General features: G+C 46.4%; 2 protein-coding genes and 1 pseudogene across 7 annotated transcripts in view; 2 read left to right on the forward strand and 1 right to left on the reverse strand.

Annotated features, from left to right (window-relative positions):
* The first annotated feature begins 3,171 nt into the window (after positions 1-3,171).
* On the forward strand, positions 3,172-10,578 carry RAB29 (RAB29, member RAS oncogene family). Of its 5 annotated transcripts, none has more exons than XM_070397577.1 (6): positions 3,172-3,206; positions 3,523-3,769; positions 6,317-6,388; positions 7,070-7,251; positions 8,240-8,361; positions 9,407-10,578. In XM_070397577.1, the coding sequence occupies exons 2-6, from the start codon at positions 3,646-3,648 to the stop codon at positions 9,516-9,518; spliced, it is 612 nt and encodes a 203-aa protein (XP_070253678.1). In that variant the 5' UTR covers positions 3,172-3,206; positions 3,523-3,645; the 3' UTR covers positions 9,519-10,578. The 5 variants fall into 5 exon arrangements, with proteins under 5 accessions (XP_070253678.1, XP_070253683.1, XP_070253682.1 ...); XM_070397582.1 differs by having other exon boundaries at positions 3,190-3,206; positions 3,528-3,769; XM_070397581.1 differs by lacking the exon at positions 3,172-3,206 and adding an exon at positions 3,320-3,336 and having other exon boundaries at positions 3,528-3,769.
* Positions 10,500-16,406, reverse strand: LOC138996179 (putative solute carrier family 22 member 31; annotated as a pseudogene).
* A 3,131-nt stretch (positions 16,407-19,537) lies between these two features.
* NUCKS1 (nuclear casein kinase and cyclin dependent kinase substrate 1) overlaps positions 19,538-21,103 on the forward strand; it is a 31,535-nt gene continuing 29,969 nt past the window's right edge. Inside the window, exon 1 of one of the 2 annotated variants that reach the window (XM_070397084.1) lies at positions 19,538-19,772. In XM_070397084.1, the coding sequence (XP_070253185.1) occupies positions 19,756-19,772 (17 nt within the window). In that variant the 5' untranslated portion in view covers positions 19,538-19,755. The remainder of the gene's footprint in view (positions 19,773-21,103) is intronic. The other variant, XM_070397083.1, reaches the window with a different exon arrangement.

The raw sequence follows: 21,103 nt of genomic DNA on the forward strand, positions 1-21,103 counted from the left end.
GTTGCCTGGCCGACGTGGTTCAGTGTTTGAATGTAGACCTATGAACTAGGAGGTCACGGTTCAATTCCCGGTCAGAGCACATGCCCCTGTTGCGGGCTGGATCCCCAGTGTGAGGCGTGCAGGAGGCAACCAATCGATGATTCTCCATTATTGATGTTTCTATCTCTCTTCCTCTCTGAAAGCAATAAAAAAATATTTTTTAAAAAAGGAGGGGACGTAGGTGGGTTACATAAAATCCATTGGTGATAGATTAGAGAGGCTGGAGAAAGCAAAGTGGGGGAACCTCTGGGATTGGAAGAAGAGTAAAATGATGGACACATAACAGTCAACAATTAACATGATAACAATAACAATGAAGGAATTTGTGGTATCTGTCCTGGCACCCAGGCACATTAGATTGTGCCCCAAGGGGTTTGGAAAAAGGGAAGTTACAAGTTACCCAGACATTTCAAGGGTATATTATTATAGATGCAAAAAGACAGATAGGCTCAGTGAAGGTAAAGGCTGACCTTGTCAGTGAAGATACCAGCCTAGGAGGTGACTACCCACCATAACTGCTTTTAGTTAAAGTTTAATTTCAGACCATCCTTTGTGGTTACTTTAGGTCTTTCAGTTTGCAAGACCGCCATGCAGGCCTTCCCTAAGCTTGTCAGGTTAGCATGTGGCTCCTTTCGTCCACATTTGAAACAAATAAAATAATAAAATAGTCAAATTTATAGAATCAAAGAGTGGAACAGTGTTGTTAAGAGCTGGGGGAGGGAGAAATAGAGTTCCTCATCAAGAGGCATAAGCTTCCGTTAAGCAAGATGAATCAAGTCTGGAGAACTGTTGTACAACATTGTACTCATATTGCACATTTTAAAATTTGCATCTTTCTGTATTTATATTGCACACTTTAAATTTTGTTAAGAATGTAGATCTTATGTTAAGTGTCTCCTACAATAAAATAATTTTTTAAAAATGCTTGAGGTCTGAAGTCTGAGTAGAGGAAAGAAATAATGAGGACAGAAATAGGGAAGCTGAGAAAAGGAGCTGTTTTTGTGGTGATGTAGTGAGAGGGAGGACTTCTAAGTGGATATACCTTTATAGCAGTTGAACATCATTGATTGGCAATAAAGATATAAAGTCAAGACTCTGAGAGATGTTTGAGGCCAACTGCAACTTACTAAATAAAGAGTTTAAAGGACAATAAGCTCAGGGACATAGAATTGAGCCTAAGGAATACATATTTAGGGGGTGATGGTGAAGTATGGTAGCAACCATCTCAGGTAGAAACTGTAGTTTAATACTAATCCTGTTGTTTGGCTTAACAATAGAAAAGTTACTTTGATTTTCTGAATTGTATAAATCATCCCATTCGATTAAATGCCTTATTGATTGTAGTGTGAATATCCCATAGGTTGTGGTCATACTGGTCTTAGAAAGCACATTTTCCTTTACCTGGGAAGGACAGCACAGTTATCCCAAGGTCAGAGGGCTCTAGACCCAAAACTGTAATTTAGATAACATGCTTAATTCTGCTTCTGTAAACTGCTTTTTTTCAAACCAGGTTCCTCATTCCAAACCCTGGGATGTAATCAATACCTTTGTGATTTTTTGCCTATATAACCTTGGAGCTGTGACCATCTTGTTGCTCTGAGATTTGGGGAATGGCCCTTCATAGTCCCGGATTGCAATAAATGTGACTCTTTAATTCGACTTCTTGAGGCGTCCTTCTGTGATTTGCGGGGTACATTACAACAATGGGATGAGAAGAAACCATGAAGGAAAAAAAGATGATCAGAAAAATAGAGGGTAAACGAGAAAGAACTGTGTCACGAAGCCATGTGAGAAACAAATTTAAGAGAGTGGGCACCCAGCCAGTGTGGTTCAGTGGTTGAGCATCGATGATGAACCAGGAGGTCATGGTTCGATTCAGGTCAAGGCACATGCCCAGATTTCAGGCTTTATCCCAAGGAGGTGTGCAAGAGGCAGCTGGTCGATGATTCTCTCTCATCATTGATGTTTCTGTCTCTCTCCCTCTTCCTTCCTCTCAACTATGTTTCAATAAAAATATACTTTTAAAAAACATATTCAAATAAAAACATTTAAGAAAAGAAATGGGTCAACTATGGAAAAGCCAATGAGAATTGAGAAAAGACCATTTAAGAGGTCTGAGATATCCTGGAATATGAGTAGCCCAGCCTGACCTCCCCTACCTAGGTAACAAACATTTGGGGCTAAATAAGTTGTGAACTACGCTGATGTTCCTTCTTCGTAGACCGTAAGTGGTGGCCTCCCTGTCAGGAAACCTGGCAGGCCTATTTTTCCCATGGCCCTGCTGCTTTCTCTAACATTCCTGAGAAAAGCATAGGAAAGGGGCTTATTTTGCTTGTCATGAAACTCATTATCCCCTTAACTCTTACCAAAAAAGTTACAGATTGAAAAACTAAAATTGTTTGCAAAACTTTAGTTTAATTATTATTCCTGAGCAACAGAGGCAACAAAAGGAGGATTCGCAGTGTACTCCAATTAGCTTCCAGCTCAAAAGTTATACGAGTAGTGTAGCTAGACTAGGGATTGTGGAAGTGAGAATGACGAACTGCCTCTTGGTTTCTATCTATCTTTACTGTTCTGACTAATTAAATGTTAATAACTTACACTACCAGCATGGGTTTTTGTAAGGGTCAGTCTCTTGATCAAGTGTCCCTGAACTTGAATGATATGATATTGGGATCCAGAGAGAAATGTAGGAGTTGGCTTTTATCATGTTCACAAGATTCTGGGTTTGTCTACCTAAGTGAAAGAACAGGAAATGGATTTCACTTGAGCTTTTATTAGTGGAAAATTTTATGAACTCTATGGAATAATTTGTAATCTTTGCTGCATAAAACCTTTCAAGATAATGAGGAACCTGAGGACTGATTCAGGCAGATGAGATCACGTCGAACAAATCCCTCTTAAGAATCTTTTCTATTCCAGAATGATTTTTTAAATAGCATTCCGAAAGTTGAAGGAGTTCGCCAGCCTTGAAACTTGTGTTAAGTTTTTTAAAAACCAATACTGCGTAAACTACACTTCCCAGGAGGCCTCGCGGGCGTGTCTCCGCACTCCACTATTATTTTCCCCGCGAGAGAAGCTGGGAAATGTAGTTCTCCAAACAACCAGCACGTGACGCGTGCAGAGTAGACCCGAGGAACCGCGCCTGCTGAGTCCGGGGAGCAGAGGTGTGAGCCGCTCCTTCCGCAGAGTTTGGTTGTTCAGTGGAGGGAGGGCGCCCATCTGCTGGTCCAACCCGGGAAGTGAGCTGGCCCGGTTTAGTCACTCATTGGAGCGGCTCCGGGGAAGTCCGGGCGGGTGCGGCACCGCCCAGCTTCATCCCGTTTCTCAGCAGCGGGGCGGGCAGGGGGAGAAGGTGCGATCAGCCCGGGGCTTGGAGGTCGCGCCCGGCGCCCGGCGCCCCGCGCTCCACCCAAGCTGCGGCCGCGCGCGGAGGAAGCGCGCAAAGGTTGAGTGTAGTTTCCCTTTTTGCTTTCTCGTCAGTGCAGCCCCAACAGGCGGTGGGCGGAATGCCGAACCTCAGTGCGAAGGGAGTCGGGAGCCACAGAGGTTAAAACCAGCGGTTCCCCGGCTTCCCGCCTCCCTGAAACGTCCACCGCGCTCGCCATGGGCAGCCGCGATCACCTGTTCAAAGTGCTGGTGGTGGGGGACGCCGCGGTGGGCAAGACGTCGCTGGTGCAGAGGTACTCCCAGGACAGCTTCAGCAAACACTACAAGTCCACCGTGGGAGGTGAGCGGTCCAGGGGGGCGGGGCGGACCGGATCCGGGCCGGACCCGAGCTCCAGCTGGGGCCTCCAGCGGGGTGGGAGCTGGGGATCTCGTGTCGTTGGGTCCTTCCTCGGGTCAGGAAGTAGGTGTCTGGGATCCTGCAGCGGTTCTCAACCTGTGGGTCGCGACCCCTTTGGCGGTCGAACGACCCTTTCACAGGGGTCGCCTAAGACCATCCTGCCTATCAGATATTTACATTACGATTCATAACAGTAGCAACATTACAGTGATGAAGTAGCCACGAAAGTAATTTTATGGTTGGGTCACAACATGAGGAACTGTATTTAAAGGGCCAGAAGGTTGAGAACCACTGCTAGAGGGAATAACTGCTGGGTGTTTGATTGGCATGCCTGTTTGGGGTTCCCCCGTCTGGTTTTCCTGACCTGAGCTGACTGCCGGGAAAGAAATGGGGCGAAGGTGTGAAGATGAGACGTGGGGAGGGGAGGGTGGAAAAGGAGCAGTTGCTGCGTCTGCGAGGGAACTCTGTGCTCAGGTCTCTTCCCTGCGGAGCAGCCGGCCAAGCGGTCAGGGGCAGGTCTCCAAGCCCAGCAGAGGCAGCTGAGACCCCGCGCAGGGCCTGTGAGGGGTCCTGCCTCTCACGGGCGGTCGAGGCAGCTATTGCAGGAGCAGAAAGGCATTGACCCCGGCCTAGCTTTGTTTGCGGGATGCCTGCGGGGAAGAGTCCGGAGGCCACGCGATCAGACGCTTATCCGGGCAGATGAGCTATGTGTTTGTTGTCCATTGATTGCTTAAAGAAAGGCAACCTAGCCCTAACTGGTTTGGCTCAGTGGATAGAGCATTGGCCTGCAGACTGAAAAAGGTCCAGGTTCGATTCTGGTCAAGGGCATGTACCTTGGTTGTGGGCACATCCCCAGTGGGGGGTGTGCAGGAGGCAGCTGATCATTGATGTTTCTAACTCTCTATCCCTCTCCCTTCCTCTCTGTAAAAAATCAATAAAATATATTTAAAAGGAAAGGCAACTTAGGAATTCTTCAAGGATCTAAAATATACCACTTCTTGGCCTATTTTCCCACCCCTTTTTCTCTCAACCTGGGTTATGGAGGAAGGAAGAGAACACCTTAGGAGTTAATTCATTTCTTTCTAGGTGTGATCTTTGGACTGGTTTTTCAGGAGTAGAAATGCCTTTTTGTTTAATAGAAAGTGCTTAGCTAGGCAGAGCTGGTGAAGTGGAGAGTAACAAACATTTATTTATCTCCATTTAAAAAAAACTACACAAGTTTTTGACACCCACCCCTCCTCCTGCTTCTCCCGCTGGGCGCCCTCATCCCCTCCCCTACACGCCCTATCCCACCCACCCACGCTCCCCTCCCCCTGCACATCTGGGGGTGGGGGGTGCGAAGGGTACCTGGGGAAACCCTGCCCCTTCCCTACTCACACTCCACCCAGTGCCTCCTCGAGAGATGCCTGGGAAGGGATTGAAGGGTGTGAATTTTCTCTCAAGTGGTTTGGGGACCTGGATCTTGGGCTGGAGAGGATTCCGAGATGGGGAGGTTGGGGTGGAGGGGAGGGGAGGGGCGGTGGAAGAAAAAAACACGTTTTTTAAAGGAAAAAAAATTTACACCAATGTAAATTTTGAAAATGTGTGTTGGTATTCATTATGGAATTTTAAAACGTTAACAAGCATTTAAATATGTTTTTATTGATTTCAGAGAGAGGAGAAGAGGGATAGAAACATCAGTGATGAGACAGAATTAGAAATTATCTTGGGCAGGAATGGGATAGAGTGACAAGGTCCCAGAAGATTACTAGAAAGAATATGGTTGCAATGAGAGAGAATCATTGATCGGCTGCCTCCTGCACTCCCCTACTGGGGATCAAGCTAGCAACCAAGGCATGTGCCTTAAGGGGGAATCTAACCCTGACCTCCTGGTTCATGGGTGGATGCTCAACCACTGAGCCACACTGTTGGGGCTACCCATTGTCTTCTTTCTAGGAATCCTCTGGGACCTTGTCACTCTATCCCATTCCTGCCCAAGATAATCCCTACAGCCTTATGGAAGATGTAGAATTCCCCAGAGGGTGTTTGTATCATAATATGATTGGATGAGGAGCCAAGAGTGAAATTGAATGTGAAAGAGGCAAAAGCCACCACACTTACTTCATTTCCCCTTTGCCCTCTATCCTCCCTTCTCTGAGAAAACTCCCCAAGTCTCCCAGAAGCTGTTTAATCTGAGATTAGTAATTGTTTTCATAATTACTCCCACCCTCCTAGTTCCAGCCTTGGAGACAAATAGTATCAAAGGAATTGGTTTGACAAGAGAGTAAAAGCTAAAGACTGAGACTGAGTATGCATGAGCTGTTCCATACCTAATACCTGAGTGTGGGCTCAGCTCACTGAGGGCTTAAAAATTGAATGAATGAATGAATAAGTAAATAAATAAATAGGAGCTGTGTCTCCCTAGTGTTGAAACTGCAGATTTGATCTGAGGTTTTCTGTGGATTGTTTAAAGGTACATTTTATTCACCTGCATTACACGTATATTTTCAGTGGATTTCGCGCTGAAGGTTCTCCAGTGGTCTGACTCCGAGATGGTGAGGCTGCAGCTGTGGGACATTGCAGGTAGGCTGGGAAGACTGAATAGGAACAAAGGGAGAAGTTTTGGGGTAACCAGCCAGCTCCCAGAGAAAAAGGGGGGCAGGAAAACCAGGAGTGTGTGTTCCCGAAGCTGGGACGATGGAGCTGCGCGGAGGGTGCACGAGCTGAATAGACACAGGACTTTTGTAGATGTTTCTGCCGATGTCCTGCCCTGTAAATGTCAAGCAGTCTCTGTGGGGAGGGGCTGGCAAGGCGGTGGATGGTCCAGGCCACAGGTGGATGCTCCCACGGCAGGGGGAGGGTGCTCGTTCCAGCTGATCTTGGTGAGAAACAAGATGCTCGAAAAACAGAGACAATAATGATAGCTAACCCTTGTTATGTGTCAAGCACTTTTCTAAACATTTTTTTATTCACTGACTCATGAATCCTGGCAATGACCCTACGATAAAGCTACTGCTCTGCTTCTGTCCCCACTTTTCAGATGGGAAATACTTAGCCTTGAAAGCTTGACTTGTCCAAAGTCACATAGATAGTAAATGACAGAGCAGGGATTTGGACTTGGGCGATCTGGGTACAGAATCTGGACTCAACCACCATGCCTCCTGCCTTCTCTCCCACAACGAAGGCAGAAAGGACAGGGTGTAAGAGGGGCTTCTGGGACTGGTTCTCAGGATCACCTTCTAGGGGCCTCTCCTCTCCTCCCAGGGCAGGAGCGCTTCACATCTATGACACGACTGTACTATCGAGATGCCTCTGCCTGTGTTATTATGTTTGATGTTACCAATGCCACTACCTTCAGCAACAGCCAGAGATGGAAACAGGACCTGGACAGCAAGCTCACACTGCCCAATGGAGAGCCTGTGCCCTGCCTACTCCTGGCCAATAAGGTACATGGTCAATCTAGGACAGGGGTGGGCAAACTTTTTGACTCGAGGGCCACAATGGGTTCTTAAACTGGACCGGAGGGCCGGAACAAAAGCATGGATGGAGTGTTTGTGTGAACTAATATAAATTCAAAGTAAACATCATTACATAAAAGGGTACGGTCTTTTTTTTTTTTTTTCGTTTTATTCATTTCAAACGGGCTGGATCCAGTCCTCGGGCCGTAGTTTGCCCACGGCTGATCTAGGAAAATGGTTCCTGGCCTCAATCGGTGGTGAGAGGGCAAGCTATCTAAAATGCTCTTCCAGCCCCAGCTGGTTTGCCTTAGTGGATAGAGCATCGGCCTGTAGACTGAAGGGTCCCGGGTTCGATTCCTGTCAAGGGCACATGCCGGGATTGTGGGCTCGGTCCCCAGTAGGGGCGTGCAGGAGGCAGCCAATCAATGATTCTCATCATTGATGTTTCTGCCTCTCTCTCCCCCTCCCTTCAACTTTGAAATCAATAAAAATATTTTTTTTTTAAATAAAATAAGCCCTGGCTGGTTTGGCTCAGTGGATAGAGCATTGGCCTGTGGACTGAAGGGTCCCAGGTTTGATTCTGGTCAAGGGCATGTACCTTGGTTGTGGGCACATCCCCAGTAGGGAGTGTGCAGGAGGCAGCTGATGGATGTTTCTCTCTCATCAGTGTTTCTAACTCTCTATCCCTCTACCTCTCCCTTCCTCTCTCTAAAAAAAAAAAATCAATAAAATATATTTTAAAAAATAAAATGCTCTTCCATTCTTGTGATCCACTTTTCCTTCTCAAGTTGGCAAAATCATCTCTACCTCCTTTCAAGGGATATTGAGACTTTCTTGGGGAAGAACGTTGAATGTAGATTTTAGATGTTGCTGTTCTTTGCCATTGGTGGAAAGGTTTTAAACCCACAGGTATCTGAGCTGTGTCCCGAATCCCAGGAAGTTTATGGTGTTGCCTTTTATTTATTCTCTTTGCCAGTGTGATCTGTCCCCTTGGGCAGTGAGTCGAGACCAGGTTGACCGTTTCAGTAAGGAGAACGGTTTCACGGGTTGGACAGAAACATCCGTCAAGGAGAACAAAAATGTTAATGAGGCCATGAGGTGAGTAGCTTATGGGCACACAGATGTACCTATCTTCTACTGAGGCTCATTATACCTTCTTTTCTTTTTTTTAAAATCAGGAGCATATTCTTGATTTATATTTATACTCTCAGAACCTCTAACAGTGCCTGACAAACAGCAAGTCTTAATAAATGTTTCTTGAACAGAATTCTGTTTCTTGACAGCAAAAGTAATTCTGGGTTAATCTTCTGAAATACCAAACTGGAGATCTTACTCCATCTTTTGATTACTAAACCGCACAGTGGGATTCTGGCAGGTACTTAGAAACGAAGTTTTGTTCCAGAAACCTCAATTACAAATCAACTAGACACTGAAATAACACAGATCAGGATTCAGCTTGCTTCTGTGTTCCAAACAAAAGATAAGCTCTTCCTTTTCAGACAAATAAATGACATTAAATTTACTATGTTATGGTATCAATCACAAATACCGGGTGGATGGCCAACAAGAAACATGTAGCTCTTGTTTATTTAATCTATCCACTCTGCACAGATTTCTGATAAAATTAAATAGATTTTTTTTAATTGAATAGATTTATTTTTTTTTTTTTTAATATATTTTGTTGGTTTTTTACAGAGAGGAAGGGAGAGGGATAGAGAGTTAGAAACATTGATGAGAGAGAAACATCGATCAGCTGTCTCCTGCACACCTCCTACTGGGGATGTGCCCACAACCAAGGTACATGCCCTTCACCGGAATCGAACCTGGGACCTTTTGTCTGCAGGCTGATGCTCTATCCACTGAGCCAAACCAGTTAGGGCAAAAATTAAATAGGTTTAATAGATGTACCCATCTTCCACTGCAGCCCATTGTACCTTTTTTCTTGTTTCTGAGCAAATAAGAACAGACTGGGCCACCTGAATGCCAGCTTCTGAAGGTCAGAGTTGCTGTCCTCTCTCCTGAGATAACTGGGGACAAACCTGGTGCTTTATTGAACGCCATCTGGCGTTAAGACAGACAATGTCTGCTGTTTCTCCCTTTCCTCAGTTCAGCTTTTCAGGCTTATTTTTTATTTGTTTTTTAGAGTCCTCGTTGAAAAGATGATGAGCAATTCCAAAGAAGATATGTTTTTGTCCACCCAAGGGGACTACATCAACCTACAAGCCAAGCCTTCCTATACTTGGGGCTGCTGCTAGTCGTGTTACGCCTGTTTTCCCTCCGGGTTCTAATTCCTTCCCTTTGGTTGTCCACCCAGCAGTTTTATTAAGTACATTTGAACTGTCTCCTGCTGACTGTCCAGTAAGGAGGGCCATCATCACTAAGAAAAGATACCTGGCACTCATGTGCATTTCTGCATCTCCTGAAATTTGGTTCCCACTTGCTGCTGACTCATGTGGTCCAGTTAGTGCCTTCCCATTCTTCCCCTTTATATTGAATTTATTGGGGTGACACTGGTTATCAAAATTATATAGGTATCATGTGTACAGTTCTACAATACATCATCTGTACAGTTAGTGCCTTTTGTATAAGAAAAATCATCTCATCACTCAATTTATGATCTGGGATTTTGTGGGTAGGATTAGAAATCAGTGTCTGGACATATGAAAACATGCTCAGAGGACTAGTCATCCGAGAGATGCAAATCAAAGCCATCTCACACCTGTCAGAATGGCTGTCATCAACAAATCAACAAACGACAAGTGCTGGAGAGGATGTGGAGAAAAAGGAACCCTCCTCCTGCTGGTGGGAATGCAGACTGGTTTGAGCCAGTACCACTTCTAGGAATATACCCCAAGAAAACAGAAACACCAATCAGAAAGGATATATGCACCCCTGTGTTCATAGCAGCACAATTCACCATAGCTAAGATTTGGAAACAGCCTAAATGCCCATCAGCAGATGAATGGATTAGAAAACTGTAGTACATCTACACAATGGAATACTACGCTGCTGTAAAAAAGAAGGAATTCTTACCATTTGCAACAGCATAGATAGAACTGGAGAGCATTATGCTAAGTGAAATAAGCCAGTCAGTGAAAGATAAATACCTTATGATCTCATTTATGGGATATAAAGAGCATTAGAAACTGTTGAACAAAAATAGAGGCAAAGAAGCATAGAACAGACTGTCATACTACAGGGGGAAGGTAGAGGAGGGTTTGGGGGCAGGTAAGAGATCAACCGAAGGACTTGTATGCATGCATTATAAGCACAACCAATAGACGCAAGACATTGGGGGGCGGGGGTGAGGGCGAGTCCTGGGGGGTAGGGGAGGCCAGGGGGAGGTCAATAGGGGGGGAAGGAGACATGTACTACTATTTGTAATACCTTAAACAAATTTAAAAAAATAAAAAGCAATTCAAGGGGGAAAAAGCTACATAGTTTGTTCAATAAATGCTGTTAAATGGGGAAAAAAAAAAACACTGGTTTAAGGATCACAATGCTCAGCTGCTTTTGAGCTTATTTTTCCATCTGATGTATGTTGAGTTATCAATCTGATATGACTTCAGATTGAGAAGAAAATGAGATCAAAGGTCATGACTTTCAGATACTTCTGTCTTGGACTTTTAATTTAAAGATCTGATTCAGAGATACAGTAAAAGTGGGGCTTGATATCTTTGGGGGCGGCCTCTTCTCGGTGGTAGGCAGTCTGCTGTCGCCTGGTCTGGCCCTGCTCGCACAGGACTGCCATCTTCTGCAGGGGCTGAGTGCCCTGGCAACAGCAGCTCCTGCCGCTCCTTCACACTGAGCCCACAGCTCCTCCCTGAGACCCCTCTGCCCACACTGACATGTGGCCATCTGAGGGGAGGTGTGTCTGTCCAGCCAGAGTCACCCTTCCTGGACCAGCTGTGTCTGGGCCCAGCAGTGGGAGGGTGGCAGCAGGGGCAGGTAGTCCTGGCGTAGATGGCCCCGAAGGAGCAGTGATCAGCGCAGGCGGTCAGCATCCTGCAGTGACTGGGGCAGCCCACCTCTATTTCTGCGGCCGCCTGGCCCAGGAACCCAGCACCCAGCACGAGGCCCAGCCCTGCCACCCTGATCGCTGTGGGGAAGATCTCGGCTGCAAAGAGGCTGCTGAGGATGGACATGGCCTGGGCGGCCAGCAACCCCAGGACAGAGGGACAGCACAGTCTAGGCCGGCAGGTACTGGACCCCTGAGAGAATCAGCAGGGATGCCAGGCCCATGACCAAAGTGCCCAACAGCAGGACCAGGCGGCGCCCCCAGCGATCCACTGTCAGGAGCAGGAAGACGATGGCCACCACCTCTAGGACAGCCCCCAGGAAGTAGGGTCCATAGAAGGCCAGCTCATGAGCGGCCAGTCTTCAGAAAAAACTGGCTCTCATGCCCCCACCGACCAATGAACTGAAGCCCAGGATGAGTCGGTTTCTCCAGGTGACGCGCACGTGTGCAGTAGCCCTAGGACCCAGTGGCGCTGGGGCTGGGGATTCCCTGCAGACAGCACATCTAGCTCCGTAGCCAGGGAGCTCTCCTCCTCGGAGCTGCTCTCAGGGTCCACGCAGTTGCTCTCAGGGTCCACGCCGCTGGCTTCCGCAAAGTGCCACAAGATCTTCCCCGTGGCCAGCAGCCGGCAGGGAGACTCAGGTAACAGGGCTGGGAACCCCCAATCAAGCTTGCCCTGACTAGTGTGGCTCTGTTGGTTAGAACATCATCTCCTGCATGGAAAGGTCACAGGTTCGATTCCAGGTCAGGGCACATGCCTAGGTTGTGAGTTCAGTTCCTGCTCAGGGCAGAAGCAGGAGGCAACCAATTGATGTGATATGTCTCTCCCATATAGATGTTTCTCTCTCTCCTCCTCCTTCCTCTAAAAAAAAAAAAAAGGTCAAGCTTTCAAATTATCTATCTTGTGTGATGCCAACATTTCTTTCTGAAAAGAAATTACTGCCGAAACCGGTTTGGCTCAGTGGATAGAGCATCGGCCTGCGGACTGAAAGGTCCCGGGTTCGATTCCGGTCAAGGGCACGTATTTGGGTTGCGGGCACATCCCCAGTAGGAGATGTGCAGGAGGCAGCTGATCGATGTTTCTCTCTCATCGATGTTTCTAACTCTCTCTCTCCCTTCCTCTCTGTAAAAAATCAATAAAATATATTAAAAAAATAAAATAAAATATAAAAGAAATTACTTCTCACATTAGGGTGTGGTCTAATTGTCTCCCTACCAGTAGGGTAAGGGAGGGGTTTGCAGTGTCTGCGGGTTTCTGGGTTGATGTCTTGATGCAGAATGCTTCATGTGGTGCCCAGTTGTCTGTTCCTCGAAGTTCTGGGAATCTGAATGGAAGAAGAGGGAGAGGTTAATAGAACAAAACCCTGTGAGCAACTTGCTTATGAGCAATCTGAGTGGCTAGCACTTAACAGCCACAGGAACTAAATATTATGTACAGACCTCTTTGCCTGGGGGTGGGAGTAGATAGACAGGAAATCATTAGCTAATTTAAGTGCTAAATCAGGGAGAGTTTTTAGTATCAAATCACTTCTAAGCAGTATAATTTGTTAAATGCTCACAGGATAGTGATTTATAACCTACCCAGAATTATGAATATTCTTAGTGAACCCAGGGGCCCACAGTTCTTTGAGAGCTACTTGTCTAAATGTATCCTAAGTCAGTGGTTCCCAAGTCTGACTGGTCAGATGTAACTTCTATGTGGAATCGAGTGAACAAAATAAACTGACCAACAAAATAGATCCAGAGGCATGGAACAGATTGACCTCAGTCTGTTTGTTTTTAATACCAATTACAACTTTTGCACAATGTTTGGAGACCTTGAAGATCTCTTTTCTATCACCCTTTTCAGGTAGGGTTTTTATTACAATGATTCTGAAGGTAATAGTGGGTTAACAAATTCTTTTTATTTGAGAAGAACATTGATTTGTAGGCACTGGTTTCAACCCCAGCAATATCAAATAAATGGGAAATAAGTCTTGTATTCATGACAGTTATTGGCCTTTAATGTGAGTTTGTTAAAATGTTAGTCTATCTCACCCTAGCTGGTTTGGTTCAATGGATAGAGCATTGGCCTGCGGATTTGGCCCAGGTTCGATTCTGGTCAAGGGCATGTACATGTGCGGGAGGCAACCAATCAATGTGTCTCTCACATCGATGTTTCTCTCAGTCTCTCCCTCTCCCTTCCACTCTCTCTAAAAATCAATGGAAAAATATCCTCCGATAATCCTCCAGTAAGGATTAACAAAACAAAACAAAAAGTTATTCTACGCTGATTAATCAAGAGTATTGTGGAAGTAGAGACTTTATTTTTTAAAAACCTTTAAAAACGAAGGTAAATGTTTTTCTGTTTATCTGTTAATTTATTGGTACCAGTCGCCTAATACCAATTCAGTACTTGATGTAACATCCCAAATGCAGCTCGGAAATGTGACCATTTTAAAAAATAGAATATCCTTTCTTTTCCCATTTGCTAACTCAAAATCTACCTGCCTTTCAAGCATTGCTAGAAGCTGGCCTGCCAGCCCTTATGGATTGTCTCTCCTAATTGGTGAAAATTATAGGCCTGAAACTAATTAAAGAAGAAATTGAAATACAACTAATTTCTCTCTATGTCCGTATCGATAAAGAAAAGGGAAAACAATTAAGGAAGAAGAAAATATTTACAGGACTTGAAATATGATTATATTAAAATTATTAGATCTTATCATTTGGATGCCACCTCTCAGGTACAATTGTTTGGAACATGGATACCGTTGTAGCCCTTCCCTAGAGAAGTTTCCGTATTTGAGACAAGATGTCCCTCCAACCACAGCTGGTCTGTGGCCCAAAAGAAAACAAGCATTCCCTACAGTATGTTCTAAGAGACGCAAGGAAGGGCTGAAAACTGGGCTGTGGGATTGTGCCCTGCCAGGCTTTCTACTCTGGGCAAGATAGCTAAGTGACCACACAAGCAGAGAGAAAGAGACCACAGGCCAAGCAAAGCCCCTCAGCGGTAAGTGAGGTCTGCTCTTTTGTTACTACTAGTCAGCCAAAATTACTCCAAGAGATTTCCCTAATTCCCTTTCCGTAGCTATTGCCAAAGTATGTTTGGGTTCCTCATTATTTCCAGATTTAACTTTTCTTTATGTGGTCTGTCTTCTGTCCTCAAGACAATGCCCCATCTTCCATGAGGCTTTCCTGCCCTTCGTTGTCCTTCCGTAGGCAGTGTGGCCTGCTTTTGACATGATCTAAGGCCACGGTTAAAAGATGTAAAAATCTCCACGGTATTCTATAAACTCCATTGACCAGATTGCCCAAGGAAGTTTCCCCTCCACCCGTTTTGGTTCACTATGTGTGAAGAGTCCTCAGCTGTTTAAGTGACTCATTTATTACAGCCAAACAACACCCCAAGATGCAAGTTGGATTAGGTAGGAAACCACTAGGACAGGGGTTCTCAACCTTCCTAATGCCGCAACCCTTTAATACAGTTCCTCATGTTGTGGTGACCCCCAACCATAAAATTATTTTCGTTGTTACTTCATAACTGTAATTTTGCTACTGTTATGAATCCTAATGTAAATATCTGATATGCAGGATGTATTTTCATTGTTACAAATTGAACATAATTAAAGCCTAGTGATTAATCACAAAAACAATATGTAATTATATATGTGTTATCCAATGGTCTTAGGTGACCCCTGTGAAAGGGTGGTTCAACCCCCAAAGGGGTCTCGACCCACAGGTTGAGAACTGCTGCACTAGGAAGAGATGTGTTCTAAAGAACTATACGCGTCTTTTTAGTTCTGCCATAAAACCAGACTTAAAAATACGAGCATATCCACCTATGACTTTCATTGTTATTAGAAAAACCCCACCTTCTCTTTGGCTTTCAAGCATAATCTGAATTCTCTCAAATTTTATCTGCAGAGTTTCAGTATAATAATAGTATTGCTCTATATCAGGGAAAGAGACTAATAGGAGAATATATATGTAAAGGGATTTACTATTTCAATGGCTTATGCAGTTATGGAGGCTAACAGATCCAAAAATCTGCAAGTCCTGACATCCCCGTTAAAGTCCCACAGCTGGCAGGCTGATACTTCAGTTCGAAAACCATCAGGCAGGAGAATTCTTGCTTACTCAGCAGAAAGTCAACCTTTTCTTCTATTTAGGCCTTCAACTGATTGGATGACACCCACCCACACTGGGGAGTGCAATCTGCTTTACTAAGACTACTGACTTAAGTGTTAATTTCATCCGAAAACACCGTCACGGAAACACCCAGAATAACCTTTGATCAAATATCTGGGTACCCCAGGGTCTAGTCAAGTTGATACATAAAATTAACCACCACATGCACTGAATAGTACTTTACTGTATAATGGTGCTTTTGGTACCTTTCCTTTCCATTCTAACTTGACCCGTATTCAAAGTCCATCTGATTAGGAACTCAGTGGGAATGAAGAGGTGAGAGCAAATAGGAAGAGGAAGGAGACAAGGTAGGCTTTTATGATTTATCGTGATAGGAGAAGGGTAGCTCTGGACACCTATGTCTGGTTTAGTATTAAACTCTTTCCTCAGATATGTAAGTTGTTTGTGCTTATTACACTATCTTGGAAATAAAGCAAACAGTTCTTCCCATTTTATGGCTGAGGGGACAAATGCCTCTAAATCTGACTGTCTGAAAGGCAGCTGGTTGAATTTGTAATGAAGTCAAGACATCACTGCAAGTCATCTAATTCCCCATCTTCACGCTGCCCTTCAGGCTCCTGAAAAACCTATTTTAGAAAATAAGCTCAGGCAGTTAGAGGAACAGAACTGACCCCTTTAGGGTTTGAAACTCTTGGTTTGTGTTAGATTTTGAGACCATGTTCATGTGTGGAATAGAGAATGAGTAATTGAATTTGGAGCCAAATTAGTGCGTTTGAATAGCAGGCACTACAGATGTAAGATGCTTAACTGACAAGTTCCACTTATTAACATATGTCACCAAAATGCAGTGACTATCATTTAATTTTGAGTATTAGCTCTCTTGTTGGAAAGTACAGAGATTTTAGCAGCCATTACATTTTCACCTGTTGCTGCCAGCAGCTAACATCTGAATGTTGCCATAAACCAAATAGTCTGAGCACGTCACATAGATCATTTTTACAAAGACCCTCTGATATATATAAATAAGGAAACTGAGGTGCAAAAAAACAAGACTGCTCAAGGTTAGATAGCTAGCAAGTGGCAAAACTGATTTTTAAGCTTAAGTAGTGTGACTTCAGAAACTGGGCCCTTTACTACCATACACTGCCTCCCCTTTTACATGTGTGTGTTTGGTGGTGGCATCCTTTAGGTTTTTCCATATAATGATTTTTCAGTATGGTGGAAACAAAAGAGTTTATTAAATGGGCATACAGGTATTCTAATCTAATCTAATAATAGTCAAACAGGGTAATTGACCGTACCTTCGCTACGCCTCCTATTGGCTAATCATCGAGATATGCAAATTAACCACCAACAAAGATGGCGGTTAATTTGCATACATAGGCGCAAAGCGGCGGAGTGAAGACTGAAGGCAGCTCTGGTCAGAGCAGCGAAGGCCTGGGTGCCGGGTGCCTGAGGAAAACCGGTGCCAGCAGCCAGGGGAAGGGAAGGTCTATTGCATGAATCTTTTCATGCAATAGGCCTCTAGTATCTTTATAATGAAACTTTTAAATCTACTTATTTTTTTTTTAAGTTGCATCCCATTTTATTTTATTTTTTTTACATATATTGTGATTTTCTTTTTTTTTATTCTTTTTAAAAAAATATTATAATAAGTATTACAAAGGGTATTACATATGTGTCCTTCCCCCACCCCCCGCCCTTGACAATCCCCTGGCCTTCCTTACCCCCAGTGTCTTATGTCCATATAAGCATAACTAATGGACATAAGACACTGGGGGTAAATCTACTTATTAAGGGAGATGGAGGAAAGAAGAAAAGTCCAAACCACCATCAATTTACATATTGATAAGTTTGTTTCCCATCAATTTGTTAAAGCAAAGATTTTTTTCACATAATTGTATAATCATTTTATTTTATTTATTTTATTTTATTTTATTTTTTTACAGAGAGGAAGGGAGAGGGATAGAGAGTTAGAAACATTGATGAGAGAGAAACAGATCAGCTGCCTCCTGCACACCTCCTACTGGGAATGTGCCTGCAACCAAGGTACATGCCCTTGACCAGAATCGAACCTGGGACCTTTCAGTCCACAGGCTGATGCTCTATCCACTGAGCCAAACCGGTCAGGGCTGTATAATCATTTTAGATTACATACTTTTTACGTGTCTAGTATTATCGTAGGAGTTGTGGGGGATAGAAAGATCGGTGCCATAGAAGTTCAAAGAAGAAAGAGATCTAAAAACATTTCTTAAAGGAAAGTAGGACTTGGATACAAGTTGAGAAAGAGGTGGGGAGAAAGGGAGTTTAGCATTCCAGGTTGGGAAGAAACAGAGTTTAGAGTTCTTACACAAGTTTGAGAAGTAGCCAGTAGATCAGAAGGTAGACTAGGGGGTGCCAGGGGCTGGGAAAAGAGGGGATGGGGAATTCGTGTTTAATGGCGAAAGTTTCCATTGGGTTTTATGAAAAAATCCTGGAGATGGATGGTGGTGATGGTTGCACCACAATGTGAATGTACTTACTAGTAATGCCACTGAACTATGCATTTCAAATGGTTAAAATGGTGAATTTTGTGTTATGAATTTTTTTACAACAACAGCAAAAGAAACATTCAAGGGAGGAAGAGTGGTGTGGTGTGGAAGAGACAGAAGATAACGTTAATGCTTCGCTGGTTCCCTGTGCTGGTCTTTCCCCTTAGAATAGCAGAGCCCACGAAGGACACTTTAGGGGGCAGACAGTGGTGGGTTTGATTGATATGGCGTATATCTGCAGTTGGTTATCAACAGGCTGCCTGTGTCTACTTTGCAATGGTGGGGTACACCTTGCTGTTCCCATAGGGATCCTGAGCTCTGCCTCCAAGAGTTCAGGCATCCAACACATGTTCATGGATTTTAATGGGGTGATGGGAGTTACCCTAAGTTATTTGACTTGAGTCTTGAGCCAGTCCCCCCTATCTCTACCTAGGGATCAGGTCACCTTTTAAAAATTGCACTTAACGTCCTGACCAGTTTGGCTCAGTGGATAGAGCGTCGGCCTGCAGAATGAAGGGTCCCAGGTTCGACTCGGGTCAAGGGCATGTACCTTGGTTGCGGGCACATCCCCAGTAGGGAGTGTGCAGGAGGCAGCTGATCAATGTTTCTCTCTCATCGATGTTTCTAACTCTCTATCCCTCTCCCTTCCTCTCTGTAAAAAATCAATAAAAAAATATATTTTTTAAAAAATTGCACTTAACAATTTTAAGCGCTTAGATAATGTTTATTGTGCGCCAGAGACTGTCCTAAACATTTTCCATATATCAAGTTATTTAATCCGAATAACCCTATAAGGTATGATTGCTTCCCATTTTACACATAAGAAAATTGAGGCACAGAGAGGTATAGTTATATAGCTGTTAAGCTGTGGGCCTTCACACCAAAACACCTTGTGGCCCCAGAGTTCATACTCCTGGTCATTAGGCCCCCGAAGTAATGTCCAAGATCGGGGCTTGGTGACCCTGAGGTGTCTCCCAAGGTCCAGAATGGAGAATGGAAACTGAGGGTGAAGTTTTCCCTTCGTTATGATCCTGCCTTTCTGCTCCAGCAGCGGGATTGGACCCCTGAGGGCTAAATACTAAATCCAGGGCAAGGGGCTTACCGGTCTAAGATCAAATTTTTTGAACCTATGGAATTTCCCTCCAATTCTGAAACAGCGCTTTAGTGACGAATCAGCAGCCTATCCCATAGGTTTCGCTATTGGTGTGGTTTCAGATGATCAAGCAGGCGAAATAAAAGATAGTGACACTAACAGTAAATGACATTATCTCCTATATAAATCTTTTTTCCTAGTCCTTCCAAGGCGCGACCCAAGACGAATCTGCAACTCTGGAGTGGAAACCAGGGGGCGGGCTGCGCAGCGACCATTTTTGTTTTGCAGCCGTGCGCTCTCAGAGTAGCTTTACTAACAGGACCCAGTGGGGGAGGCGGGGCCTATGAAAGCGCGGGGCGGGGCCTAGGGGACGTGATGATTCAAATGGACTAATGAGCTCGGCGCAGCTGGCACCAGCCGCCAATGACCGGGCGTTTGGGGGCGGCGTCCACCAGCCCCAGTGTGTTTGGTTGCACGGCGGCTTTGGCGCATTTTCGGCTGGTTTGATTCATCCATTTTGAAGAGACGGGGGAACGGGGGCTTCGTCTGATTACGGGCCTCTGAACCGAGGAGCGGCGTTGTTTGAGAAGCCAACAGCTCGGGGTTCTGCGGTATCGGCCCCCTCGGCCAAAGTTGGGGGGGGTGGGGCGCCGAGCGCGCGGGGTGGGGGGGGGTCCTGGTCTTTGGCTTCTCAACTCGGTCCTGATTCGACAGCGAACATGTCTCGGCCTGTCAGGTCAGTGCGGAGTCTGAGGCCCGGAGCGGGTGAGAGAGGTGGGGGTGGGGGTGAACGGCGAAGGAGTGGGGGACACAGACCTGGAGTCTGCTCGCTCCCCTGCCACCCGCGGCCTCCTCCCCTGGGGGCCCCCGCGCGCCCTTGAGCGTGGGGGGCCTCGCTGGCGCGCGGTGCTGCGTGGGGGTGGCGGCCGTGCGCCCATGCGCGCTCCTCCCCTCCCCGCTCCGCGGCCGGGCTCCCGGCTGCTCGGCTGCCTCCCCCACCCGCCGCACTCGCGCGGGCGGGGTGTTCCCTGCACCGCCAGCGGCCGGAGGGGGAGGGGTGTGGAGTCAGTTCCCCCACCCAGGCCCCACCTCCTCGGGGCCGGCCCCCGGGAGCCCGCCGCGGGGACTGCGGCGGAGCCGGGCTGGGGCTCCCCACCTTCCGCGAGGAGGAGCGCTGACACCCGTCTCGCCCCTTCCCCGCCTCTGCTCGCGTTGGGGGCTGGGGCGCACCGCACTTTTTCCAGCGGCCCGGAGTGTTCCACGCCGAGGAGGAGGGCAGCTCCGCCGCGGGCCCCGCCTCCGGCATCGGGCGTGGGCGGGGCCCGTCCTGTGCCCCCTCCGGCCCGTGTGAGTTCCGAGCCGGTCGCTGGGGAATGACTGCTGCCGCTCCCCCAGCTCGGAGCGGGTGGGAGCCCCCGAGGTCGCCCTGACCCTCCGCCTCGCTGTGCCCGTCCTCGGGGAAGCGCCCTTCCTCCCGGAGGTGCGGGTTGGCAGCGCGACCCAGATCCCGGGCGGTTCTCGGTCCCGCTAGCTCCCGACTCCCAGCGGCGTACACGTCGCGCGGTTTTTGTAACCCTCTCTTTACCCCGGTAACTTTAATAATGACGGGCTTCTGTTCGGTTCGCCGTTGGACTTTATTCTGAGAATTTCAACAAGTTCGCTGTCCCCCCGCGGACGGTGGGCTCGTCCTTCGCCGTCCTCCGGGCGGTGGTATGGAATGTGCCATTTGTGGAGGGGTGTGGCTGGACGCCGTCCGCGGGGGCCTCGGGGAGGAACAAGGAGGGCTGTTGCCAATACGACTTTGCATGTGATGTCCGTGACGTTTTCGATGTAAGGGGTTGGCTACTTTGCATAGTGTTTTCTGGATAAGTACGGAAAGGTATGGTTTTAACGTGTGTAAGAGTTGCTTCCCCTCTTCCAAGTGTTGTGAGAAACGGAAGTGCTCCGACCTGGCGCTGTGAAGAGGTTTGCAACCCCCGGAACGGGGTTTGTTCTCCTCGGTCCTGTTTCCCGACTAGGCCGTCCGTCTCCAGCGGGTGGTGGTGTGGCCCTGCGTGCCCCGCGCTC

The sequence above is a fragment of the Myotis yumanensis genome, unplaced genomic scaffold (assembly GCF_028538775.1).
Source record: "Myotis yumanensis isolate MYYU_CA2020_CCGP unplaced genomic scaffold, mMyoYum1.0.hap1 SCAF_17, whole genome shotgun sequence".
NCBI lineage: Eukaryota > Metazoa > Chordata > Mammalia > Chiroptera > Vespertilionidae > Myotis > Myotis yumanensis.